Genomic DNA, 23,278 nt, shown 5'->3' on the forward strand with positions numbered 1-23,278 from the left:
GCCACAAGTATTAAGACGAATTTTCTGACCTTTTTCGCTTTCCTAAAACCATTATGCAACATAACAATTGGAAATACATTTATTTCCTTATTCAGTAACAAGAAAAAATGTTCAATACTTTCGTACACCCTCGAAAATAAAGAAACGTGAGCAAAAGAGCACAAACAGACACAAACATCGTTTGACATATATCCCAGACAGACTAAGATATTTTTTATTTCAATAATAGAATTTTTTTGACAACAACGTAATCTTGATTTGCAACGACAAAGAAAGACCTTTTACCAATTTTATTGTACGTAAATAAAGTTTATATAGATGTATATAAACATTTTTGATGATGCATTTAAAAAATTAGATTTTAAATAGACACAAGTAACCCAAAAAAAAAACGAAATATCGTTACCCAATTTAAGGATTAGGTAAGTTCTAGAACTTTCTCTAAAGACGATTTAAGACACACACAATTTTATAAACGTAAGACGTTCACACAAACGAATATCCAGAAGAACTAAGCGATCGAATATGACAACTTTTTGCAAAATATATATAAAATATTAATATATAATATAATATTACAATAAAAATATGAAGTTTTATAACACCATATTATAACAATCACTGACCGACCTCTTCAGGACAACGCAAACGACTGAATCGAGATAATTTCACCCAACCTTTTCAATTTATATTACTTACGTACCATTGACAACTGATGTATAATTTTGTCAAAATTTGACGGTATGAGTAAAACTTTCACGCCACAGATACCGTACATACTTAATTATCCAGTCAGTCGTAAAAAGAGGGTTACAGTGAGACAGAAATAAAAAAGGTCCGTGAAAAATATAGAAACAAAATCATGCGGGATAAAACTGAGGTAAATTAATTATCTTTTTTTTCCATTTTCCAACATTTACTTGTTTATTAGTAGAAAAATCATGCATAATTTTACAGCTTAAGCCAATACATTATACAGTTAAAGTGATATAAAATACTTCACATTATGTAATTACCTATTTTACGAAAAAAAACAATAATTTTAACTACTTAAAACTAATTCATCAGCCATCCATCTCCTTACAACATGATTTGATTAGGTATAATACACACGAACTTTGACGAATTTCAAATTATGTGTTTTTGATATAATTATGTAGATGTAGGTATAAAATGTAATCTCTTATGTATTTAATGTGTATCTAATAAAATAAACAAGTAAAATACCGAGCACTTCGGTACTTGAAGACAGTCAATGTACATCATTTTACAAAAAATAAATACGATTATTATGTTTTTAGGTTAATACCTTATTTTGGTTACAGATTACCAGTCGAGAGAATCGGCCCAATTACACAGGAGTATGGCCAAGACCATCACCGCATATGACCAAAGGTTTGTATTTCTGATTTTTTTTTCTTCTGATAATATTTATTCCGTTCCTATACAACTTAGTTTTGTAAAGTTGTGAAAGTTAGGATTACCTTCAAATTAAAATTTTTAAAGTCACAATCTTCAATATTTGTTTAAATCCATGCTTAAAATTATAAGTTTAACAAACTTGTTATTTATGTTACGGTGACGACAATGACTTAAAATAATTAAGTATTACTGTGTTTACTTTTTACTACTTGCCAACGACTTCGCCCGCGTTCATGCGAGATCAAACTACCCTATCTGTTATAGACACCTTCAGCTGTTTTGACTTGATTAAATCAACTAATTTATTTATTAACTTTAAATTTATCTTCTTCAATTAAATGATAGCAATTATTTTCGATATAAAATTGTTCCTAAAGGATAGTTTAAGTAATCATTAAAAGTCTCTCAGTGTGGCAGTTAAAATCATTATGATTTCCAGATGTTAAACGAAATGTCATGAGAAGACAAAAAAGAAAACGTCAAATGTATACAACAGATCAGCTAAACATATTAGAAAAAGCTTACAGAGACAACAAATACATCAAACGACTAAATCGTGCAGAAATGTCTCAAGTTTTAAATGTCAGTGAGCGATGCATAACATTGTGGTTTCAAAACAGAAGACAGAAAGAAAAGAAAATAAAAATAGAGAACGAATTGGTTAGTAATAAAGTCAATTTACCGAAATATGAAATCAAAATAAGTAGCCCGAATCAAAGAGCTGACTTAACTGAAATTGAAAATGGGTATAATATCCAATTTTGTATTCCAAGTAAAGTTACTAATTCAACAACCTACGCAAATGGCGATGGATCATCAACTAATAACTTGAATCATTTCAACCTATCACCAGTTCACTACAGCCCTAATCTTCAATCTCACGAAGGACAGACAATTAATTTTAAATCGGATAGCAATTCAGTTGTTACTTCGTTGCTTCCTAAATCTTCTAGTCCGAATTTAGAATATGCATCTGACTTCATAGCTAAAGAAACTCGTATCAATGAAATACTTACTGATTTGTGCCAGAGCATCCAAACTAATTCCATTTGTAACTATACTTCTCCAAATCAATCTTTCGACGTACAGAAGAGTTATGAATCGAGTAGTAGCTCATTTACTAATTTATTAACTCCTAGTCCACAAAATGAAATCAGAAAAAGTAGTTCGAATTCGTATAGTTCACTTGACGCCATTGCACTGGCATTGTCGTGTTCAATGGAAGACGCCAATGAATCTGTTAACGATATGACGTCTGTTAACTTTGGTCAGGGTCTCCAATCCAATACCTCATACGACAATTATCATAAAACTTCATGTGAAGAAGAAAAAACACAAGCAATGGGCACTAGTTCATTCTCTGCTGGGTTTAATAATGAAACTGAAAGATGTAGTCCATATTCAAACAATGTATCTAACGAATATTATAATGAGTCACATGTTAACTTGGGTCAGGAAAACCAATCCGATCTCGTTTATTACAATCCTTATCAATGTGAAGCACAGCAAAGCTATGCTCACAATTTTTATGATAACCATTATACAAATTCTACTCATTCTTATAACCCGTGAATTCTTTTACTTCTGAGGGTCTAATGCTAGTTTATTTTTACATCAACGCGGTAGAAACGTCACTGCATTTAGCCCTGTAATTGGTTGGTTAACTTGGAGCAACCAATCAGAAGTTTAAACTAAAGTCCTTTGAAGGTGAAAATAAACACCTTTAAAAATAAACTCATGTGAGAGCAAACGGGGAGTTTGGTACTGCCCCACTGGTTTTAAATACAGCCACTCGCATGGTCAATGCGAGTGTGAGCATGTGCGGCGGGCTTAAGTATATTTTACAATACTTACGTGCTAAAAATAAATATAAATTATACTTTTAATTAAAGTCTAGATATTATATATTCTAAGGAAGTTAATATAATTAAATTATGTAGTAAAGTCTAAGATACCTGAATATCAAGTTTTATTACTAATGTGTTTGTATTTAAACCGTTTAAATACAACGACCTTAAAATTAAGTTATTAATTTATTGTTAAATAATTTATTTTTAAACTATTATGTGAACTTTTATTTAAATATTGTATCTAATATTATGATGAAGGTACGATTTTACACTTTTACACATTTGTGTATTTTTTATGAATATTAAAACTATTGCTGTCTTTCTTTGTCTTGTATTTTTTTGTAAGTTATATCTTGAACTTGTAGTTAGTAATATTATTAAGTCTTTACATTAAAATTGTATTTATTTGTAAAGGGAGGTACCTTACCCGCCGAAATATTGTACTAGTATAAATAAGTGATAATTTAATAAATTTTAAAAATGTGTGTGTATTATTCCATTAAAATATTTTGTAAGAATTTTCATTTCATTTAATTTAAAGTTTGTACCTAGTGTCTATACCAACAAATTGTCAATTTTTTTTACCTACCTACGTAATGTTTGAATGACCATGAAGCAATAATAGGGTAGATGATTACTTTTTATTTTAATGTCCGTTTTGTAGATTATTTATAAAGACATACAGGATTTTTTTAATTTTCTTATAGAAACAAATACTTTCGAACCTGAAACAAACCTAAGGTACATTTTATACGTAGAAATTACTGTTTTTGCACCCACTCCCAAACGTTGATTCATTTTATGGAAGTATTGTTATCTTATATGACAAATAAAAAAACACGTGTTTAATATTTTTTCATTACCTAACTGACGGACTATATAGATTTTTAATTTACATACCTCGTCATCTTCCCTATTGTGTAGATTAGATGAAATGATTTATGATATTATGCTACCGTACAACTTTTATTTTATGTTTCATGACGTATTTGGAAGGAAGGTGACTAATGAAACCTTGGGATATCTATTAGTAAATAATATTGAGATTGGGCTCTTTCGATATGTCCATTTTTCCTGATAACAATGTTAATTACAAACAGATTACTTTTAGTTTTAAAACTATGAATTTATTGTGACGTCATTTGGTAATTATGGTACTCGTTTTTTAAATTGAAGGTAATTAGTGACCTAATGACTTCAGGTAATTATGATAATTACATATAAATATTATGGGGTATGCAGAAATCTCATAATTACTTTATTTATTATGGAATAGGCGACAAACGAGCAAACGGTTGTCACCTGATGGTAGGCGATCAACGCCGCCTATGGATACCTGCAACACCAGAGGAGTCACAGGTGCGTTGCCAGCGTTTGAAGGTCGTATCGGTTCGGAAATATCACCGACGACAGCTGATTCCACAGTTTTGTCGTGCGAGGTACATGGAGAAAGTTTCGTGAGAAGCATACAGATTTAGGCCCAGTGAGTGCCCAAAAAGTGTATTGTTTTCTTTGAGCTAATTTGAATTCTCTTTCCAAATACAGCATTGCAACAGCCGCGCCGCATGTTCTAAAATTATTTCTTTTTTAATTTTCGATTTTTAGAATATTTAGTTGCATTATGCTTCTTTGAACGAGTACTACTTCTAGTTTCATTTAAGTTGAGTGATCTCCATACTGTATATTCAATGCATTTTACATTATAACCAGAATTTTCGGCTATATAGTTTATAGTACGTACTTTTAGTTTAATCTCTCACCACTGGTTTTGAATCAATTTACTGTGTCAAGTCACTTTAACTTACATTTTCATTTTATTCAGGCAATTATCTACTTTCCGTCTAAGGTTGTATTCTGTGCCTAAAGTACAATAGTATCTAAGTAAGTATAAAATATTTTCTTTAGTCTTAATGCGTTCTGCTATTCTCATTTTCCATCATCATGGACAGGTACAAGTCAGTCATGAAGTCATGCCAGTCATGAAGTCGATGATGTGCAGGTATAAGTCCTGTATATGTATTTTGTGAATTCAGTCTTAAATAAAATTAATATTTCCTCAAAAATAAATAAACTGAGACTAGTTTGAACCTGCTTGACTTTAGGCGTAGACATGACACAACATTGTGCCTTGTTTACGTCTTGTATACACGTGTTTCAGACATGTCCTGCATTAAGCGGGTGCCGCGTCTTATCGTGATCCGTAAGCCAGTCTTATACCAACCCGCGATGGCAACGGACGCACGTATAATCGGTAGCTGCTGCGCCATTAATATTTTGCTACAAGCCATGGAAGAATTAAAAAATGTAAGTATATAATTAAGAGTGAAAAATTGTATATACGTTTAAATTTTTTAGATAGTTATAGAAAAAAGTTTCTAGAAAATAAAGTAATTTTTTGTTTAGTTTTAGGTTTTTTTCGGTTTTATATTAAAATGCACATTTAAATTGGGTTCAAGGTCATGTTTTTGAAAGTATTATGAATTAGGTATATCAGTATTTTAACTGTATCTATTAGTGGAACAAGTTATAGTTGTCGTTAATGTCATTAGTTGTTTTTTTTAATCTTCTCCTATGTTTCAATTTGAATTGGATAGTTTCGTAGGTCAAAGATAAATTATTTTATCAAATAATATCCTAAAATAATCGTACTTTTATTCATTCATTTGACGATATACTTATGTATTTAATTTTTCTAGCTAATTTAAGAGAAGTATAAGTGTGCCATTTAACGCATTAAAAATTATGACGTCATAAGTTGCGATCTTGTACAAAATTCATAGAAAAGTACGGTAACGTTTTTGACATTTCAATAAAAGTATTGAATTTGACTAGTTGGAAACTAGCGTATTGGGCAAATATAACAGGTCAGAATGAAGTGAATGAAGGTTTAGATTTATGTCTAAAAATATTGTATTTCTTTTACAGATTACAATATGGAGGATCAATCATTTCAAACATTTTCAACATTAACAATAAGGTAAATGATTACTTCATTTTTGCTTCACATCGTCACATCACATCATCAGCCTAAAGTGGCCACTGCTGACCAACGCTTCTTCTCACTGGTGAAGGTTTGAGCATTAATCACCACGCTTGCTCAACGCGAGTTGGCGATTTCAAACTTTTAATTAGGAATTATAAGCCCAGGTTTCCTCACGATTTTATCCTTCACCAAACGGTGGAAACCACTGACAAACGTCAGTGGTTTCTAAATAATCTTAGAAAGTACATATAACTCGGAAAAAGTCACATTGATACTTGCCGTTGGTAAGTTTCTAGAGAACCCACACTATCATGCATGAAAAGCGGCCGTATTAAACCTCCGAGCCACCACGACGAGACATTTTTGCTTATTACCCACATAACTATTCTAATTACCTGGCATGTAGTGATTAACAAATTTGGAAAAGATTTCCAAATTTGTTAATACCGTACGATGTCGTGATAGCATCCAAAATGATAATTAGCCTGACTACTAATAAGCCTTGGGTTCAACCAGTGGATAAGATTAGGAAGGTATACTTACTATGAAATACCTATAAGAAAGTGCATGTACTCTGTAAGTTAAATAATTTTGTAGCTTATACAGACGACGGCAGGTCAAGGTACTCCTTTCTGTCAAATTTCTTATTAGATTTCCAATTTTACTGTTTTAATACAAAGTTGAAATTCGAATGCAAAGAGTTTTTCAGTGTCTGTGCCGCCTTTTTTATTTAGTAATAAATTGTTTTGTATAATGTTTTCAGCTACGAGCGGATAGTACCGTGATTTGATAATAAAAAAGCACTCACGAAGATCAAGATACGTTCGCGAGATGTACGCGCTTCGGACGTTGTTGTAGAAGCAGTGCATTCGCCAACTATGGACACAACGTAACATGGTAACATTAATTTGATTTGTCTTATTACCATAGGTCGGAATTAGGTAGAGTTATTTATGTACTTGCATCGAAATGTTGATATTAATGTGGACCTTCCTGAGATTTCTAATGGACAATTCCGTGTGGCCAACAATATTACAACTAAATAATAATAAGAACGTCAGACATAACTACAAATGTGGCAACATCTTTGGACGGCAACTTTGGACGTCCGATGTCATTGATGTATGTTTGGCAACGTCGTGTAAAAATGGTTTAAATTGTGTAAAAGTAAATAACTTTTTATTTCAAAAATCACGGGATTTTTTCTGCTCTTCAAATTAATCTTAGGATTTGAGGCATATCAACTTTATTCTTTCGCTGTATAAAATCAGTGTAATTATTCTACCTAATTCCGACCTCTGCTTATTACTGAATGAATGCACCGTTTTATTTTAAGAGATAAGGTAAGCCCGCGTACATCTCACCTGATTGAAGTGAAGTGTATTGTCGGATGTATGTGCATTGGAGATTTAGGGATAGATGGTGAAGGAGAAGGAACTTCCCTCACACGACGCTGCCCGACAATTTGCTCTTAGGTCGTGGTATCACTCCTGTCGGAAAAACTTAGAGTAAAGAAAAATATAAACTCGATACTAGCATTTAAATAGTAACTAACGGAAATAAAAGTGGGTATATAATTGTGTATTTATAAAATATTACATATTTTTTATTCTGTTTGTCCGTCTGGAATTACTTATGAAAAGTTTTACTTAACCGCAACTTAGGCTCAGAATTTATCTTTGCATATTACTGTGGCACTAATAAAGATAAAGTATGCAAAAATACAGACGAAAATATAAAGATTTGTAGCAACAAGAGTCAATAGACTGCCATTGGGTGTATTCACCGTGGATAACACATAATTTACTGTAATTAAGAAACTGTAAGACTTAGATTATTTTTTTGATAGCTGTTGAAACCTACCTGGTGCCATTTAGACGTCGCCTTCAGAGACCTCCTGTATGTTATAAAAAGATAATTTTATTTGTTCATATTCATAATTCATTTATTCATATAAATTCAATAAAATAAATTCGTTTTTTACAGACGGGGAAATTAAACCTACAACAGAAAAAGCGAAAATACACTGAGGGCACTGGATCAATTAAATTGGTAAGTGAAGATAATTTACAAATTCCTAAACCCCCGTTGTATGTTTACGCATATATTTAGTCAAGAAGCACATTATTAGAATGTATTTTACAATTTGTAATGTACTAACTAACTGTTTTAATTTTTCGGTTTAGGGATTAAGTGGCCTGATATTAAATGTTCCACAAAATTGTGCCTTGTTTACGGAGTTTCCACAAAACAAGTACAATAAAATTCAACTAGGATTTCAATTTTGAAAGCTTTTTAAGTATCCATACCATATATTACAAAGCTTTACACAAGTTTAACTGCACGGTTGACGCAGTGGCTGGGCAACTTGCTGCCACGCAACGCGTAGCGGGTTCGATTCCCGCCCGGGGCAACTTTTCTCTTGTGTGATCCACAAATTATTGTTTCGGGTCTAGATGTCATGTGTTTGTGAACTTGTATGTTAGTAAACGCACTCACGATACAGGAGATATTGCTAGTGCGGGGCAACGTTTAAAAAAAATCAAAGTCAAGGCATTTATTTCAATTAATCTTTAATTAGGCACTTTTGAAACGTCAATGAAATTGTCTGAATAATGTTTACAGCTACGAGCGGGTGGCACCATGTTTGATATAAAAAAAGCAAGCAGGAAGATCAAGATACGTTCACGAGAAGTGCGCGCTTCGAACGGGAGCAGAGCATTCGCCAAATATGGACGCAACAAGATGTAGGTAACATTAATTTCAATGATGTGATTATTGACTGATAGAAAAAAAATGGTATTAAGTGGCAAACGGGCGTACCTATCACCTGATGGTAAGCAATCGGCTACGCCCATGGAATCCTACAACACCAGAGAAGTTTCAAGTGTATTGTCAGGTTTTTGGGCATTGGAGATTTGGGGATAGATAGTGAAGGGGAGGTACCTTCCCTCACACGGCAAAATACAACGCAAGCGTTGTTTCCCGACCATTAGGCTCTTAGGTCGTGGTCGGAGTGGCTGGGCAACCGACCACAAATCATTGTTTCTGGTCTGGATGTCACGTGTATGTAAACGCACCCACGATACAGGGGAAATTACTAGTGCGGGGCAATGTTTAAAATAAATCAAAGTCAATGTATTTATTTCAATTAATCTTTGATTAGGCACTTTTGAAACGTCAATTGAATTATCTGTCAGTGAAGCTAGGCTCATTCCAAAATGTAGCTTCGAATCGAGAAGAATGAGAAAGAAACCCCATCGTTACTCCTTTGAAAAAAATAATAATTTTATTGCAATCTCACTGATACATGATTTGATCATTTACCTATTGTATATATATGTGAGAACAATGTAACGACAATACAGCGTTTAAAATTTCAAAATTAATGGGACTATAAGACCGTTTCATGAAAAAAATACATCTAAAGACAGTTGTTTCAAACATAGTGCCCACATAATATGTACACTTACAATTTGAAATAATACTTCCATACAAATAAAAATCATTGTTTAATTAAATGACAAGATGATATATTTAAACTATGAAGAACATACTGCATATCTCTACAAGAATCTCTTCCTGTAGACTAAAATAACAATTGTGATTAAAACTAAACTTAGGTACTACTTAAATTAATATCACAGAGCATTCCTATTACACTACAAAAGTAAATTAATACGGATGTAAAGTCGAAGCACATCTAAGCGAAAATCCAACAAATTAAACTTATTTCGAACTTCTGTCTGATGTACATTTTTTAGTTTTCTGTATTCCGTGGTCTTCATCGTGTGTGTATGCGAAATCGTACGAATGCGTGCACAGATAAGCGCGTTTTGGATGGATTTTGACTTCTAAACGCTTCTACTCTATGCCGGTATAAACCGACCCTATTAATTACAATATTCACGAAAACATTCCTGAACTTGAGAGCCAGCTCTCCAAAATAATAATTATTTTAAAATATGTATACTAGCAGTAATGTATCTATATTTTAAAATAATCACTGACGAATGACAACAAATACTTTATTTATTTTCGTTTTATAAAACAATTTGACTATTTCATTATTTGTATATTTATTTCAGGCTGTGACTGTGACTCCTCTGGTGTTGCGTGTGTCCATGAGCGGCGCTGATCGCTTACCATCAGGTGACTCCTCTGTTTGTTTACCATCTATTCCATAAAAATGCATCTATGGCAAATATAAAACACAATACACAGAATAATATTACATTATCACGTAACCTGCCGCGAAAACGTAGGTAGACGAGATCCTTCAACCAAAACTCTGCTTTGAGGAACTTATCGAGATATTGAGTCGAAACTCCTTTCATCCCTTAACATACCCCAGCTTCGTGGAGTAGCGAAGTCGAGATACATACAGCAACGTCGTAGGCTTCTGCACTGTGATGAAGCCATCGTCATCACATTCTGGCTTGGCTGGCCTATTCATGAAGACTTTGGACTAGGAGTCTGTATCGGTACAGCAGTAATAATATATTGAAAATTTGGATCTTGTTGTGGAAATGTATAGGGCATTTGCATCATTAACTGTCTAATATTAGGATCACAGTGCCAACACCTCTTTATCACAACATTATCTTGAGATGATGATGCATCGTTGACTAACGAAGAACTTGACGCAGATATTGAAGGATCAATTGGCATAATAGGCACACCCGTTTGATTCCAAAACATAGGGGCATAGGACTGCGGATTAAACGGTAGAACTGTTGGTACTGTTGTTATTCCAGGATCATTCGAAGCGGCCTCAGGAACTGCTACAGGTTCATTCGTTTTCTGGTTTAATGTTAAATCTTCCGGCTTTATTTGTTGTGTGGTATTGATGGGTAAATTTTTCTTTGGTTCCTCTAGTTCCTTCTGATTTGGTTGTTCGTTGTTGACTGTTGTAGAATTTTTTTTAGTATGTTTTTTATTACTTACATCCATTTGGTTTATTTGTTTAGTTTTTGGTTCTTTTAACAATACGTCAGTAACTAAGTTATCTGCTTTAGTTGTAGCCACTATATTTTCAGGAACTGGAGTCGTCACGTATGCAGATTCAATAGATTTATTCATTTGTTCAGCAACTGTACTTGTCGAATGATTTGTTGTTACATTTTTATCTGACGTTTTCCCATTTGTCAATATTCGTGGTTCATAATTTGGAGACTTCATCATATTGTTTAATTGCCATTTATTATATTTGGTATAATCCGCATGTTTAATTTGTTCATTTTCAAAGTTTTGACCACCACCTTCTCTTTTTTCTTTCATTCGCCGATTTTGATACCATACTTTGATTGCTCTTTCACTAATATTTAACTCTGTAGCTATTTCTTTCCGCTGATGATTTGTGATATAAGGACATTTTTTGTATTGCTTTTCTAAGTAGTTTACTTGTTCCGTTGTAAATGTGCTTCGGAACCTTTTCACCTTTTTTTTAACAGTATGTTGCTTGTAATTTTCTTGGGTATCCATCTGTAACTAAAAAGGTACAACATTAATTCTCAAAAATCATCGTGCTTTCCCATATTTTTTACTATCAATGACTTATCTAACTACTTCGTTGTCCACAGCTGAGCATGAAGTACAATGTGAAACAAGTGACATCGATCTCATCATCAGCTTCCAACTAACTCACTGCGAAGAAAAGGCGTCTTCTACATGAAGCAGTAAAGAACATTAATCACCATGCTTGCTCAAGGTATATTGGAAATTTCAAGTCCAGATTTCCTCACTACGTTTGCCGCCTTCATCGTATACCAATGGTATCTAAATTGGCTTAAAAAGTAAATATAACTTATAAAAAGTCACATTGATTCTCGCCAGGTTTTGAAACCGCACCCTCGTGCTTGAGAAATGGGTGTCTTAACTTCAGGGATTCTTGTCTTTACCATAGCTACTATAAAAAGCAACAACCACTATTTTTATAATAACTATCGTGAGACATACTAAATTAACTACAAATAACGGTTCACTCATGTTTAACAGATATTGAGACCCGTTTTACTAGCTTCGAGTCACAGTGGAGCTTTTTCAATATATTTATGTGAATAAACCGTTATTTTTAGTTAACAACCATTATAACCACAACTGTTGTTGGTTTACAAACATAATAAACATAATATGTTGCTGTTGTTTGTAAACAAACAACAACATATTATGTCACCACAACTTATAGAGGCAACTATTATGTCCTTTATATAGCAGATATGGTGTTATTTGAATTTATGGCATTTTTATAATAATTACTTACTTACTTAATTAATTATTATGTTATCGCCTTACTCAAGTAACTGTTTGTCAGGAACTCGCCCAGTTTCAAGCAATGCTAGAGGCTTATATTAAGTCGAATAGTTTCAAGACATGCTAGTTATTTAAGCGTGAATATGAATTCACGCTTAAATATAGTTATTTAAACTTAGTATAGGGTTACTACACTAGTGTGTAGTAACCCTATACTAAGTTTTTTGACAGCACAGACAGATAAACAAAAAATAATAATACTTACAGTAATATTTTCGCTTCCGATATCCCCATTAGTGTATTTATGAGTATTGTCTCTCGCGCGGTTACTAAGGTACAACTGATAGTTCATGATCACATCCAGGCACATTTAGAAACAGATATGAGGACTTGAGGAGTTGGGGATGATGATGAATACGCCCGGGAACAGTCCACAGACTTTAAAACATTGTTGTTGAATGACAACTATATATATATTCAGGTCCAAAATCATTATCTAATGTCTAATTAAGGTCTCTTATCACCGTTAGTTACTCAGTTAATGGACAACTATTAATAACCAAACCAATTAAGCATTAACTATACTGAGAGGAAAGTCTATGTTCGGATGAGTAAGTCTCATAGCTAAGGATATATAAACTTATCAATTACTTAAATACTTTTAATATCATACACGCGAGCATTAAGCTTGAATATCGAAAATTACTTCAATCAAATTTCAACTTTAATACAAAAAATTAGAGATCAAAATTCAACCATAATATATTTATTTGTTAATGATTATGGTCCTAAGTAAACTCCTCTTCATTACGTATTCATCATTAATACTTTCGAACTAACACGATTAGCTATTCCTAATCATAAACAAATCCAATTAAATTATTTGTTTGTAGCTGTCAAAATAGTGTCAATGTTCGTAGTTCGTAGCTGTCAAAATACCATTTAGTTCACACAATCTATATTGCATGTGGCGCCAGTGTTGCAAGTACGAAATCAAAGTAGATCGATTGTAATAGGGATGATGACGAGGTATGAAAATAAAAAATCTATTTAGTCTGTCAACTAGGTAATGAAAAAATATAAGACACGTGTTTTTTTTTTATTTTATCGTAACAACACTTAAATAAAAGGAAAAGTTTTAGATTGGGGGCAAATACGTCATTCCTATGTGTAAAATATACCTAGAAGTGACGTTACTCGATATTTCAAATCAATATATTGTCGAAAGTAGTTGTTTCTGTAAGAAAATGAAAAACACGTGTATAATGATTTAAAATAATCTACAAGACGGACATTAAACATTAGTCATATACCCTATTGGATTGAAGAGGTGTTCAAAATGTTAAAAGTATTCATCAATTCACAGGAATACATGACGTGTGATTTCATTTTAAAATAATACTTTTACACTCTGACATGCGGTGAAAATAAACGTCATGAAAAAATCTAGATTTTGGATTCAATTTATAAGTTTGCACACATATAGCAAAAAATTTATAAAAACATACTACACGCAAACAAACCACACTCGAAACTCCACAGATTTTTTTTTTAATTGCGGGCAAACAAGCGTACCTAGTGCCGGCGTTAGGGGGGGGCGACATGGGCCGATGGCCCAGGGCGACAAAGTCTGGGGGGCGCCAATAAATTGAAAAACTACTACTAACACTTGATATTGCTTCCCTCAAGTGGGCGCCACATTATTTTCGCCCGGGGTGTCAGTGGCCCTTACGCCAACATTTCATTCTTTTTTGTGAATGTTTTGTGGCGACACATGACAAGTGACAGATGACAGAAGTCACACATAGACGATCAACGGATGTCGTCATAAATCCTATGTCGTACATATGAAGTTTACATGCGAATGATCATGTATAGAAAATCCCAACGAACAACAGTTGGGCATAAAACCTGCCAGGCATAATCAGCTCGTCTGGTGGGAGGATAATTCTTTTCTAGAGAACTTTCCCTTAAGTTTAAAGTCATATCGCTAAATTACACATTTTCGATTGTAATGTCACTAAAATAATCCTATCTGTAAAAACATAAATATTTTAGGTTAGGTTTTAATGCAGAAACTTGACGTACTTAGTAGAAAATATCAATTAGTAACGCTTAATGCAATGGCACTTAATTAGACATTACGAGCATCGTAATGCTCGTTATCAAAAGTCACTAACATGACGTTTAGGGAATAATCATTTGTACGAAGCCACTTCGAGGAGACGGACGCCTCTGTCGCCTGTGTGGATTTTTGTATAGAAGTGGATAAATAAGGTTGGGTTATTGTATTTCATTTATTTATATATTGTATTGTACAATGTATATATTCTTACCGGTTTCAACAATAATATAGTTTATTAGATTATAAGTTACAGTATAGATCTTATAAATTTATAATATGCTACGAAGTGCGCTAGCGTTGTAATAGCGTGTAGCGCATTTTTTTAATCATTGAATTAATATTGTATGTTTTTTAGTAGTAACTTTTTCGTCGTTCCATATAAGTGTTGCGTAATAATAAACCACAACAGGAAAATTTATATTTACTTTTTGATATTTTCTTTATAGAATTGGCCGAAAATTGAGCTGACGAACCGTCAGGTGGTTACCTGACAGTAAAAGCAATCGACAGCGTCGACCAACGCCACCCGCAACACCAGAGGAGATACAAATGCGTTGCCGGCCTTTTGGGGTTATGGATTTGATTATAACATATATTTTGATGTTCATTTCTTGCCGTCATCATTCCTATGTACGACGCCTTATTACACATTTTCCTTTACGTGTGTCACATACCTGCTTTAGGGGTGTCCATATGTGTGCATCCCATTTTTCGTAACCACCCTTCGGTTTTGTTTTGTATCCACTACGTATTTAACGTAAAACGCTTATCACCATTTTATCAAAATATCATATCTTTTATTTCCCACAGAGCAGAACATGTCATTGTATTTAAAAAAAACATTGTATTTTAAAGAAAAGCTCAAAAGTGTATATTTTTTTTAAAAACATATAGAATAGAATCAGGCGGTACTTTGCGGAAATCCATGCTACACTAACAACATTGGATTTTTAGTTTCCACTTATAGTTATTATTATATTTATTATACTACAAGCGGAAATAAAACTAAAAATCAAATGTTGTTAGTTAAAAAAGACAAACAACACGTTGCAATTATTATAAAAATCCTTGTCACACAATTCGTACGACTCACCGCATTGTGTGCTAATCACCGTCAAACCACGAGGTACTTATAATGTTTGTCCTATATCCTTATCAGCTGGAAAACATCTACAGTTGCCTCTTAAACTTAAGTCGGCAATTGGGAATTTAAAAACACAACACATACATATTGCACCCTTTTTTTGAGGGGGAAAAAATCATCCAATTACTTCTCTTACCTTGGGCAAGGCGAGAAGGAGTGTCAGAATCTTACTGACTAAATACCACCCGTTCCTTCTCCTGCTTTCCAAGTCGGAGCCCCGGTAAACCCGCTAGGTAGTCCACAGCTCCAAATATTGCACCCTTAACAAATTATTCCACATAAAGCCGTGTCGTGCCACAAATCAACTGATTGGTCTGCCTCTACGCCAGATGTACTTAATTTTTATTTCTCATTAGTATAACTATCAATTAAACAAATACCTGTGCTCGATAACGTTTTTCTTTTAATGGCAATTAAGAAACCGGATTTTAACTAATATTCAATTAGTAAATTAAAACCATAATTATTACTATTGCCGTAACGAAACTTTAAATTCATTACGTTATTCTATGTAAGTTTTTGGGTGCATATCGATTACTTAATAGGTAATTTGATAATTATTTAAGTACCTACAAAGTGAAGCCCTACCTGTTGTCATATTTTATTTGGTGCCAAAGTGTTCTCGTTTTATTTAATGATAATTACTTATATGAAGATAATATTTACCTCTCCAATATACTATCTTCGACAAGGGTCTTCAATGTCTTATGGAACTGTGTGTTGTAGCAATTTTTCTAATATAATGTATAGAATTAACCTATCGATGTAATAATTGGTATAACCTACGTGACAAACCAAATATATGTAATGATATTTTACGCGTAAGGCTTCATTTACGCAGATGCAGAGTGAGGTTACCGGAGGCTCAATTACCCCCCTTCCCAATCATCCAAATCCCCGATTCTCCAACAACACTTAAATTTCTAACCCCCGAAGGCCAGCAACGCACTTGTAACGCCTCTGGTGTTTCAAGTGTCCATGGACGGCGGCGATTGCTTACTATCAGGCGCTCCGTCTGCTAAAAAAGACGGACCAAGCATCTGTCATACATTGCTCATAGTAGGTACCATATATCGTCGCCCTCCCCGCTAACTGTTGTATCTCACAAACCGACGTATCTGCACTGACATTAAATAGATACCTTAGGGCTTTAGGGCGACTACAAAATTAAAGAATAAGCCAAGACCTATATAAAAAATCTTTTCAATTCATTGATAAAGCCACAAATAACGCATCTACAGTAATTTAACAGTAACGTCCGACCGAAAAACGGTTGCCCTGGAAAAACATCAATTTGTAGTTACGACAGTTAGCCGGGAGGGTGACGATATTTGTGATTGCGCGAGCGCGATGTATGCCGCCATTCAGGCGCCTGACCCACCATATGTCCACAAATGAGGCTTAAATCCATGTATTATAATGTTATTGATCTGATTTACTAATCGTTCTTTGTTTAATTCCAGGGGCCATGCCGAAGGGAGTGCTATCTGAGGTCATCAGCACTCTACTCCAATCGCACTTGTGATTCTGGACCACTGGACCATTTATAAATATATTATATTTGAAGAGGACATTACGTTTTTACAAACCATAACTAATTAAATATGTAATTGTTTTAATGTGATTTTTCATTTATGTATTGCGTTGAGTTATTTCTGTGTCCATGAAGGCAGAAGCCAGCGACAATTTTAAAGGCATAAATACATTACCGTGCATTGCCACCAATCGGGTGCGAGTGTTTGTTGATCCACCCGACACTACGCGACATGCAAGTGTGTGCCTTAGTAATAACACCTATACGCTTCCAGCGCGGCACACGCCACGCAAAAGTAATGCAATTCTACCTTTACCATTCAATTATATACATAAATTAATTAAAATAAAATGGTTTAACCAGTAGGATGCGCGACGTCGCCGCGTCTGCGCACGCTGCTCATTATGAAGAGTCCCTTTGTGACTCGAAACTAGTAAAGCTTTTCTCCATTAATTTACGTGAGTAAACTGTGGTTTTAGTTAATTTAGTATGTGTCACTATAATAACTATCGTTAGATGAGATACATACATGTACACATGTTCCGACTTTTTAATGCAAAATTAATAAAGAACGATGGGTCATTGCCTCGCAAAAAATGACATATAAAAAGGGCCCTAGCTACAATCTTCGCTTAAACTTTTAACTTTTTGTCACTTAAAAATGACGATAACTTTTTTCATTCTAAACATGTCTAAAATAACGGACACATTGTTTGTGGAAATTTGTGAATTCTTAAGTTACAAGCGTACAACCGTACGTAGCAAGCTTGTGAGGCGGTTGTGAACATTTTCGTAGCAAGGGCTACGCTACGTAGACGATGCTACGGTCGCGTAGACGGTGCTACGACAATGCAAATTTTAATTTTACTTTTTTTTCAGATCTTAACTTCATTAGTACCTTTTTGAGGGTTTAAATATTTAAAGTGCGGTTATCTGCGAGTAGTTCACAGGTAGAACGGTTACATCAGGCTATATAACCTTTATAACCAGTATAAGCTGACGGTCGAATGTATTTATTTATTTATTAAGGCTTACCAACTAAGATAAGAGTTACAATTATGTATCAGTGTATAGAAAGAACATAAAAAGGTATGATGAACTGGTTTGTTTAGCTTGGTGTATCCATGGGTACGTGGTATCCAATGTAAATAACGTAGATACTAGCAATTTGGAGAAAATTATAAAGTACATTTTGTAAAGGTGGTTATATTTTATTTTACAAGTAAATGTACTACATCAAATATTGCTTTTTATTTAATCATCCTACAACAACGGAGGACCCAATGTGAGTTTTTTTTACATTAACGTGATCGACAAGTTTAGGGACATTTAGAGCTCTGATCAGTCAGGTGCAGTTAACTAACCAATCAGAGGACTAGCCGCTGCAACGTTTCGATCATGATAACGTAAAAAAATCACACTGGGCTCTCACGTTCTTTAAACGCATTTCTAGTTCAAACAATAATTTAGTTTTAACATTTTAAAACCGCTTTTCTAAACCACCGTCATCAATGGGCGCAGCGGCTGAGCAACTGATTGCGGCACAACGTGACGCAGGTTCGATTCCTGCTCGGAATTTTATCCACCCATGGAACGATGGGTATGATGTAGGTAATACCCATAACGCCAAAGAAAGTTCAGTAATGAGGGAAATATTTTAGGCAATTTAAATAACTCGACAACACCTCATGGAGCTCATATCAATCAATATTAATAATAATATTAATTCAGTATTTCATTATAAATACAGTTTTAACTTTGTTAAATAAAACGAATAATATATTTTGTGTAAAATTTATTTCGATTAGATATACCTTTTCCTCTTAACATAAACACCTGGGAACAAATAAACCAAGTCACTCCTATTGTTTATATTTCCTAATAATTATTTCCTATTACACTAAAGTATTTAATCAATTATACATAATATCGTATAAAAGGTTTTTGTTCTTTCACCACATTATCTCGACAGCTAATTCTAAGAGGTTATTTTAGAATAATCGTAGTTTTCTATTGATATGTTTGTAAGCTATTCCTGTCCTGTCCTATCCTATACCTATATATACTTTAGGCACTAACATCAATTACCTTTCAGTACAAGTATTTTATCTTGATAAACAATATTAATTTTTAATACCTACAAGTATTTTATCTTGATAAACAATATTAATTGAGTAATTCATTACAATGTTGTCTTACAATATTAAGTTTTTAAAAAGGTTTTTAAACATAAAAGTAATGTTTTTGAAACTGATGAAATATTAAGTGTAACTGGAAATAATCCACTCAAGATGTGAAAAATGTAAGTAAGCAAAGATAAGAAACAAAGTCATGGAAAGATAAAAAAATAAAGTAACTCGATTTGTTTACTCCCAAGTGTTAGCTTGTTCCTAATTTAGAATAGTAATACATCACAAATATACTACGAACGAAACACACACAGAACAAATATGTTATTTTTAAATAACTACCAACATTTTAGTTCATTATAATTCTACTGTCCTGCACATACACAAAAAAATAATCCTTATATATTTACATGTCACATTAAAACACAAAACATGAAACAAGCAAAAGGTATTAAACACAAACTATTGATTTAATGACTTACTAAAACTATGGCTAAAAAGAATACACTCTGAAATTGAGTACAAATATGTAAAAATATCTGACTATTACTTTCAGTAATATAAAAAAAAATGAGTATTGACGCTTCTGAAGGGGTACATTAAACGGGCTTAAGGTGCATTTTGCTGTGGCAAATCATGGGCATCTTGTTGTTTTGGCGTCTCTTTTTGTTTTTCATGACATTCACACTTACACAGTTCTTCAGGCAAACACATGTGATTTACTAAAGGTGGTCGTATCGGTACCGGTACGCCTATAGGCATTAATCCTCCCATTGGATTCCAAACAGCAGGAATGAAAGCCTGCGGATAAAATGGTGAAACCATTGGTACTGATGATATAAATCCAGGATTATTAGACATAGCCTGAGGACCCGCCAGGGGTTTATTCTTTTCACTAGTGTGTGCCACTGGAGCATTCATTTGCCTATTTGGTGGCACAGGTGCATTCATTTGCCTATTTGGTGCCACAGGTGCGTTCATTTGAATATTTGGTGCCACAGGTGCGTTCATTTGCCTATTTGGTGCCACAGGTGCGTTCATTTGCCTATTTGGTGGCACAGGTGCATTCATTTGCCTATTTTGTACCACAGGTGCGTTCATTCTACTAGTTTGTGCCACAGGTTCATTCATTCTACTAGTTTGTGCCACAGGTTCATTCATCCTACTAGTATATTCCACAGGAGCGTTCATCCTACTAGTATGTGCAATAGGTTCATTCATCCTACTAGTATGTGCCATAGGTTCATTCATCTTACTTGTATGTGCCACAGGTGCGTTCATCCTACTAGTATGTGCCATAGGTTCATTCATCCTATTTGTTTGTGCCATAGGTTCATTCATCCTACTAGTATGTGCGACAGGAGCGTTCATCCTACTAGTTTGTGCGACAGGTGCGTTCATCCTACTAGTATGTGCCACAGGTGCGTTCATCCTACTAGTATGTGCCATAGGTTCATTCATCCTACTAGTATGTGCCATAGGTTCATTCATCTTACTAGTATGTGCCACAGGTTCATTCATCCTACTAGTATGTGCCATAGGTTCATTCATCTTACTAGTATGTGCCACAGGTGCGTTCATCCTACTAGTATGTGCCATAGGTTCATTCATCCTACTTGTATGTGCGATAGGTGCGTTCATCCTACTAGTATCTGCCACGGGTTGGTTCATTCTACTAGTATGTCCCATAGGTTCATTTATTCTACTAGTATGTGCGACAGGTGCGTTCATGTTCCTGTTTTGTGCTAACTGTTCTGGCTGATTCTGGCATCCTAGTATTTCATCAGGAACCTCTTGTCTCGCCTGTTTATTGGAAAATTGTTTTGAAAATAATTCATTGTATTTCTTGCATAACTCGATTGACAGTTCAGCAGATGTTTTTGGTTTTGATGACAATTTATCAGTACTTATGAATAGCGCAGAAGGATGAACTATTTTAGTTTCAGGCACAGTATTTTGAGCAATTGAAGTCACCGTTGCAGGTGCCGATGATTGATGTGATGTTGCAGATGAAGATTCAATAGATTGACCCGCTTGAGCAATTGAAGTCACCGTTGCAGGTGCCGACGATTGATGTGATGTTGCATATAAAGATTCAATAGATTGACCCATTTGAGCAATTGAAGTCACCGTTGCAGGTACCGACGATCGATGTGATGTTGCAGATGAAGATTCAATAGATTGACCCATTTGAGCAATTGAAGTCATCGTTGCAGGTGCCGATGATTGATGTGATGTCGCTGATGAAGATTCAATAGATTGACCCATTTGAGCAATTGAAGTCACCGTTGCAGGTGCCAACGATCGATGTGATGTTGCAGATGAAGATTCAATAGATTGACCCATTTGAGCAATTGAAGTTATCGTTGCAGGTGCCGATAATTGATGTGATATCGCTGATGAAGATTCAATAGATTGACCCATTTGAGCAATTGAAGTTATCGTTGCAGGTGCCGATAATTGATGTGATATCGCTGATGAAGATTCAATAGATTGACCCATTTGAGCAATTGAAGTCACCGTTGTAGGTGCCGATGATTGATTTAATGTTGCAGATGCTAATGCAGATTCAATATATTGGTCAATATATTTTTTTTGTTTATCATAATCACTTTCACTCACTGCAGCTGGTAATGGATGTGGTTGTTCATTCACTGATGACTCATCTTGTTCATACATTAGCATTTCCATACGTTCCCTTTTTTCCTTCATTCGACGGTTTTGAAACCATACTTTGATGTTTTTTTCAGGAATATTTATGAATGTGGCTATTTCAAGGCGCTTAGTACCAGAAATATAAGGAAATCTCTTGTATTCTGTTTCAAGGAAGTTTACTTGTTCAGTCGTAAATGCACTGCGGGCTCTTTTAGGCTTTCTTTGTTTGGTTTCTTTGTTTGGGTTAATTTCATTGGTTAGGTCAATATCGCTGTATTCTTGCTCCAACGACAACTGTAAATTAAACATATATACATTAAAACAAATGGTGAAAAGTGCACCTCTGCCTACTCCTTCGGGAATAAAAGGCGTGACGTTGCAAGGTTATATTAAAAGTTTTTTGTGAAACTGTATCATTGCACCATATTTTTTATTCAAAATTGTTTTTCTAATATTTTCAAACATAGGAATCTAATTTACAATTGGATCGGGTTTGTAAGAATTGCCTTACCCTACTGACAATAAATATATCATAACAACTGGTAAAAATTAATACCGTAACCAATTTTTTTCTTACAACTAACCTAAAGAAAATTAGTTATTTTAATTCATTTGTAACAAAAATGATAATTTACATAACCTCACGCCTGTCTCCCATGGGGGTAGACAGAAACTATGGAATGCCATTTGCTACTTTCTTTGTAAATATAAACACATTCAATTTAACGTGTACTAGAAAATATTCTTAAATAATAAACTATTATCAAGTGGGCTAAATTAATTGTTAAATAGCTTACCACGTGCATAAATCTCAGATATTCTTCTTTAGTAGGTTGAAACCGGTCCATTTTCCATTTATTTCTATTTATTGTATATATCCCACACAAAACCTGTTCACACACTCTTTTGAACCGACTAAGAAAGACCTCCGGTGGGTATTAAACCTTATATATAATGTCTTTAATTGCTAACTACCCTAACATCATTATAACCAACAGACATTATTAAATTACATTAAATTAAACTGTCAATAATATTTAATCGATTTTCAACTCTAACGATTCACAATAAGGCTTAAATTCTATTACAGACATGCAGTTCGAGGTTGCTTAATGAGCGTGCGTTATTTTATTGTCAGAGAGAGAGAGAGAGAGAGAGAGAGAGAGAGAAGAAGGTGTTATGAT

General features: G+C 34.0%; 3 protein-coding genes and 1 long non-coding RNA gene across 4 annotated transcripts; 2 read left to right on the forward strand and 2 right to left on the reverse strand.

The window, feature by feature from the left end:
• Positions 1-730: 730 nt before the first annotated feature.
• On the forward strand, positions 731-3,791 carry LOC118269959 (homeobox protein otx5-B-like). The gene is made up of 3 exons (XM_035585357.2): positions 731-880; positions 1,326-1,395; positions 1,862-3,791. Exons 1-3 carry the CDS (start codon positions 863-865, stop codon positions 2,992-2,994), a joined length of 1,221 nt encoding a protein of 406 aa, XP_035441250.2. The 5' UTR covers positions 731-862; the 3' UTR covers positions 2,995-3,791.
• Positions 3,792-5,110: 1,319 nt separating this feature from the next.
• Positions 5,111-17,695, forward strand: LOC118269888 (uncharacterized). The gene is made up of 8 exons (XR_007707460.1): positions 5,111-5,576; positions 6,198-6,249; positions 7,019-7,152; positions 8,242-8,307; positions 8,881-9,002; positions 10,344-10,407; positions 11,838-11,965; positions 17,240-17,695. It is a non-coding gene; the product is annotated as an uncharacterized LOC118269888 (long non-coding RNA).
• LOC118270057 (homeobox protein HOX3-like) lies at positions 10,696-11,811 on the reverse strand. The gene has a single exon (XM_035585503.2). The coding sequence runs from the start codon at positions 11,737-11,739 to the stop codon at positions 10,708-10,710; it is 1,032 nt and encodes a 343-aa protein (XP_035441396.2). The 5' UTR covers positions 11,740-11,811; the 3' UTR covers positions 10,696-10,707.
• A 2,353-nt stretch (positions 17,696-20,048) lies between the features above and the next one.
• On the reverse strand, positions 20,049-23,058 carry LOC118270048 (uncharacterized). Its single transcript, XM_035585495.2, has 2 exons — positions 22,892-23,058; positions 20,049-22,388 (listed from the first exon to the last, which is right to left on the reverse strand). The coding sequence occupies exons 1-2, from the start codon at positions 22,940-22,942 to the stop codon at positions 20,049-20,051; spliced, it is 2,391 nt and encodes a 796-aa protein (XP_035441388.2). The 5' UTR covers positions 22,943-23,058.
• Positions 23,059-23,278: the final 220 nt, after the last annotated feature.

The sequence above is a fragment of the Spodoptera frugiperda genome, chromosome 30, assembly GCF_023101765.2.
Source record: "Spodoptera frugiperda isolate SF20-4 chromosome 30, AGI-APGP_CSIRO_Sfru_2.0, whole genome shotgun sequence".
NCBI classification, from domain to species: Eukaryota; Metazoa; Arthropoda; class Insecta; order Lepidoptera; family Noctuidae; genus Spodoptera; species Spodoptera frugiperda.

What these genes read in the sequence shown, in the direction of transcription:
- LOC118270057 (XM_035585503.2), bottom strand. Translation starts at nt 11,739, where the DNA reads ATGGATACCCAAGAAAATTACAAGCAACATACTGTTAAAAAAAAGGTG.
- LOC118270048 (XM_035585495.2), bottom strand. Translation starts at nt 22,942, where the DNA reads ATGGACCGGTTTCAACCTACTAAAGAAGAATATCTGAGATTTATGCAC. An exon ending in ATCTGAGATTTATGCACGTG is followed by an intron (nt 22,389 to 22,891) that starts GTAAGCTATTTA and finishes TTTAATTTACAG; the next exon opens with TTGTCGTTGGAGCAAGAATA.
- LOC118269959 (XM_035585357.2), top strand. An exon ending in ATCACCGCATATGACCAAAG is followed by an intron (nt 1,396 to 1,861) that starts GTTTGTATTTCT and finishes TATGATTTCCAG; the next exon opens with ATGTTAAACGAAATGTCATG.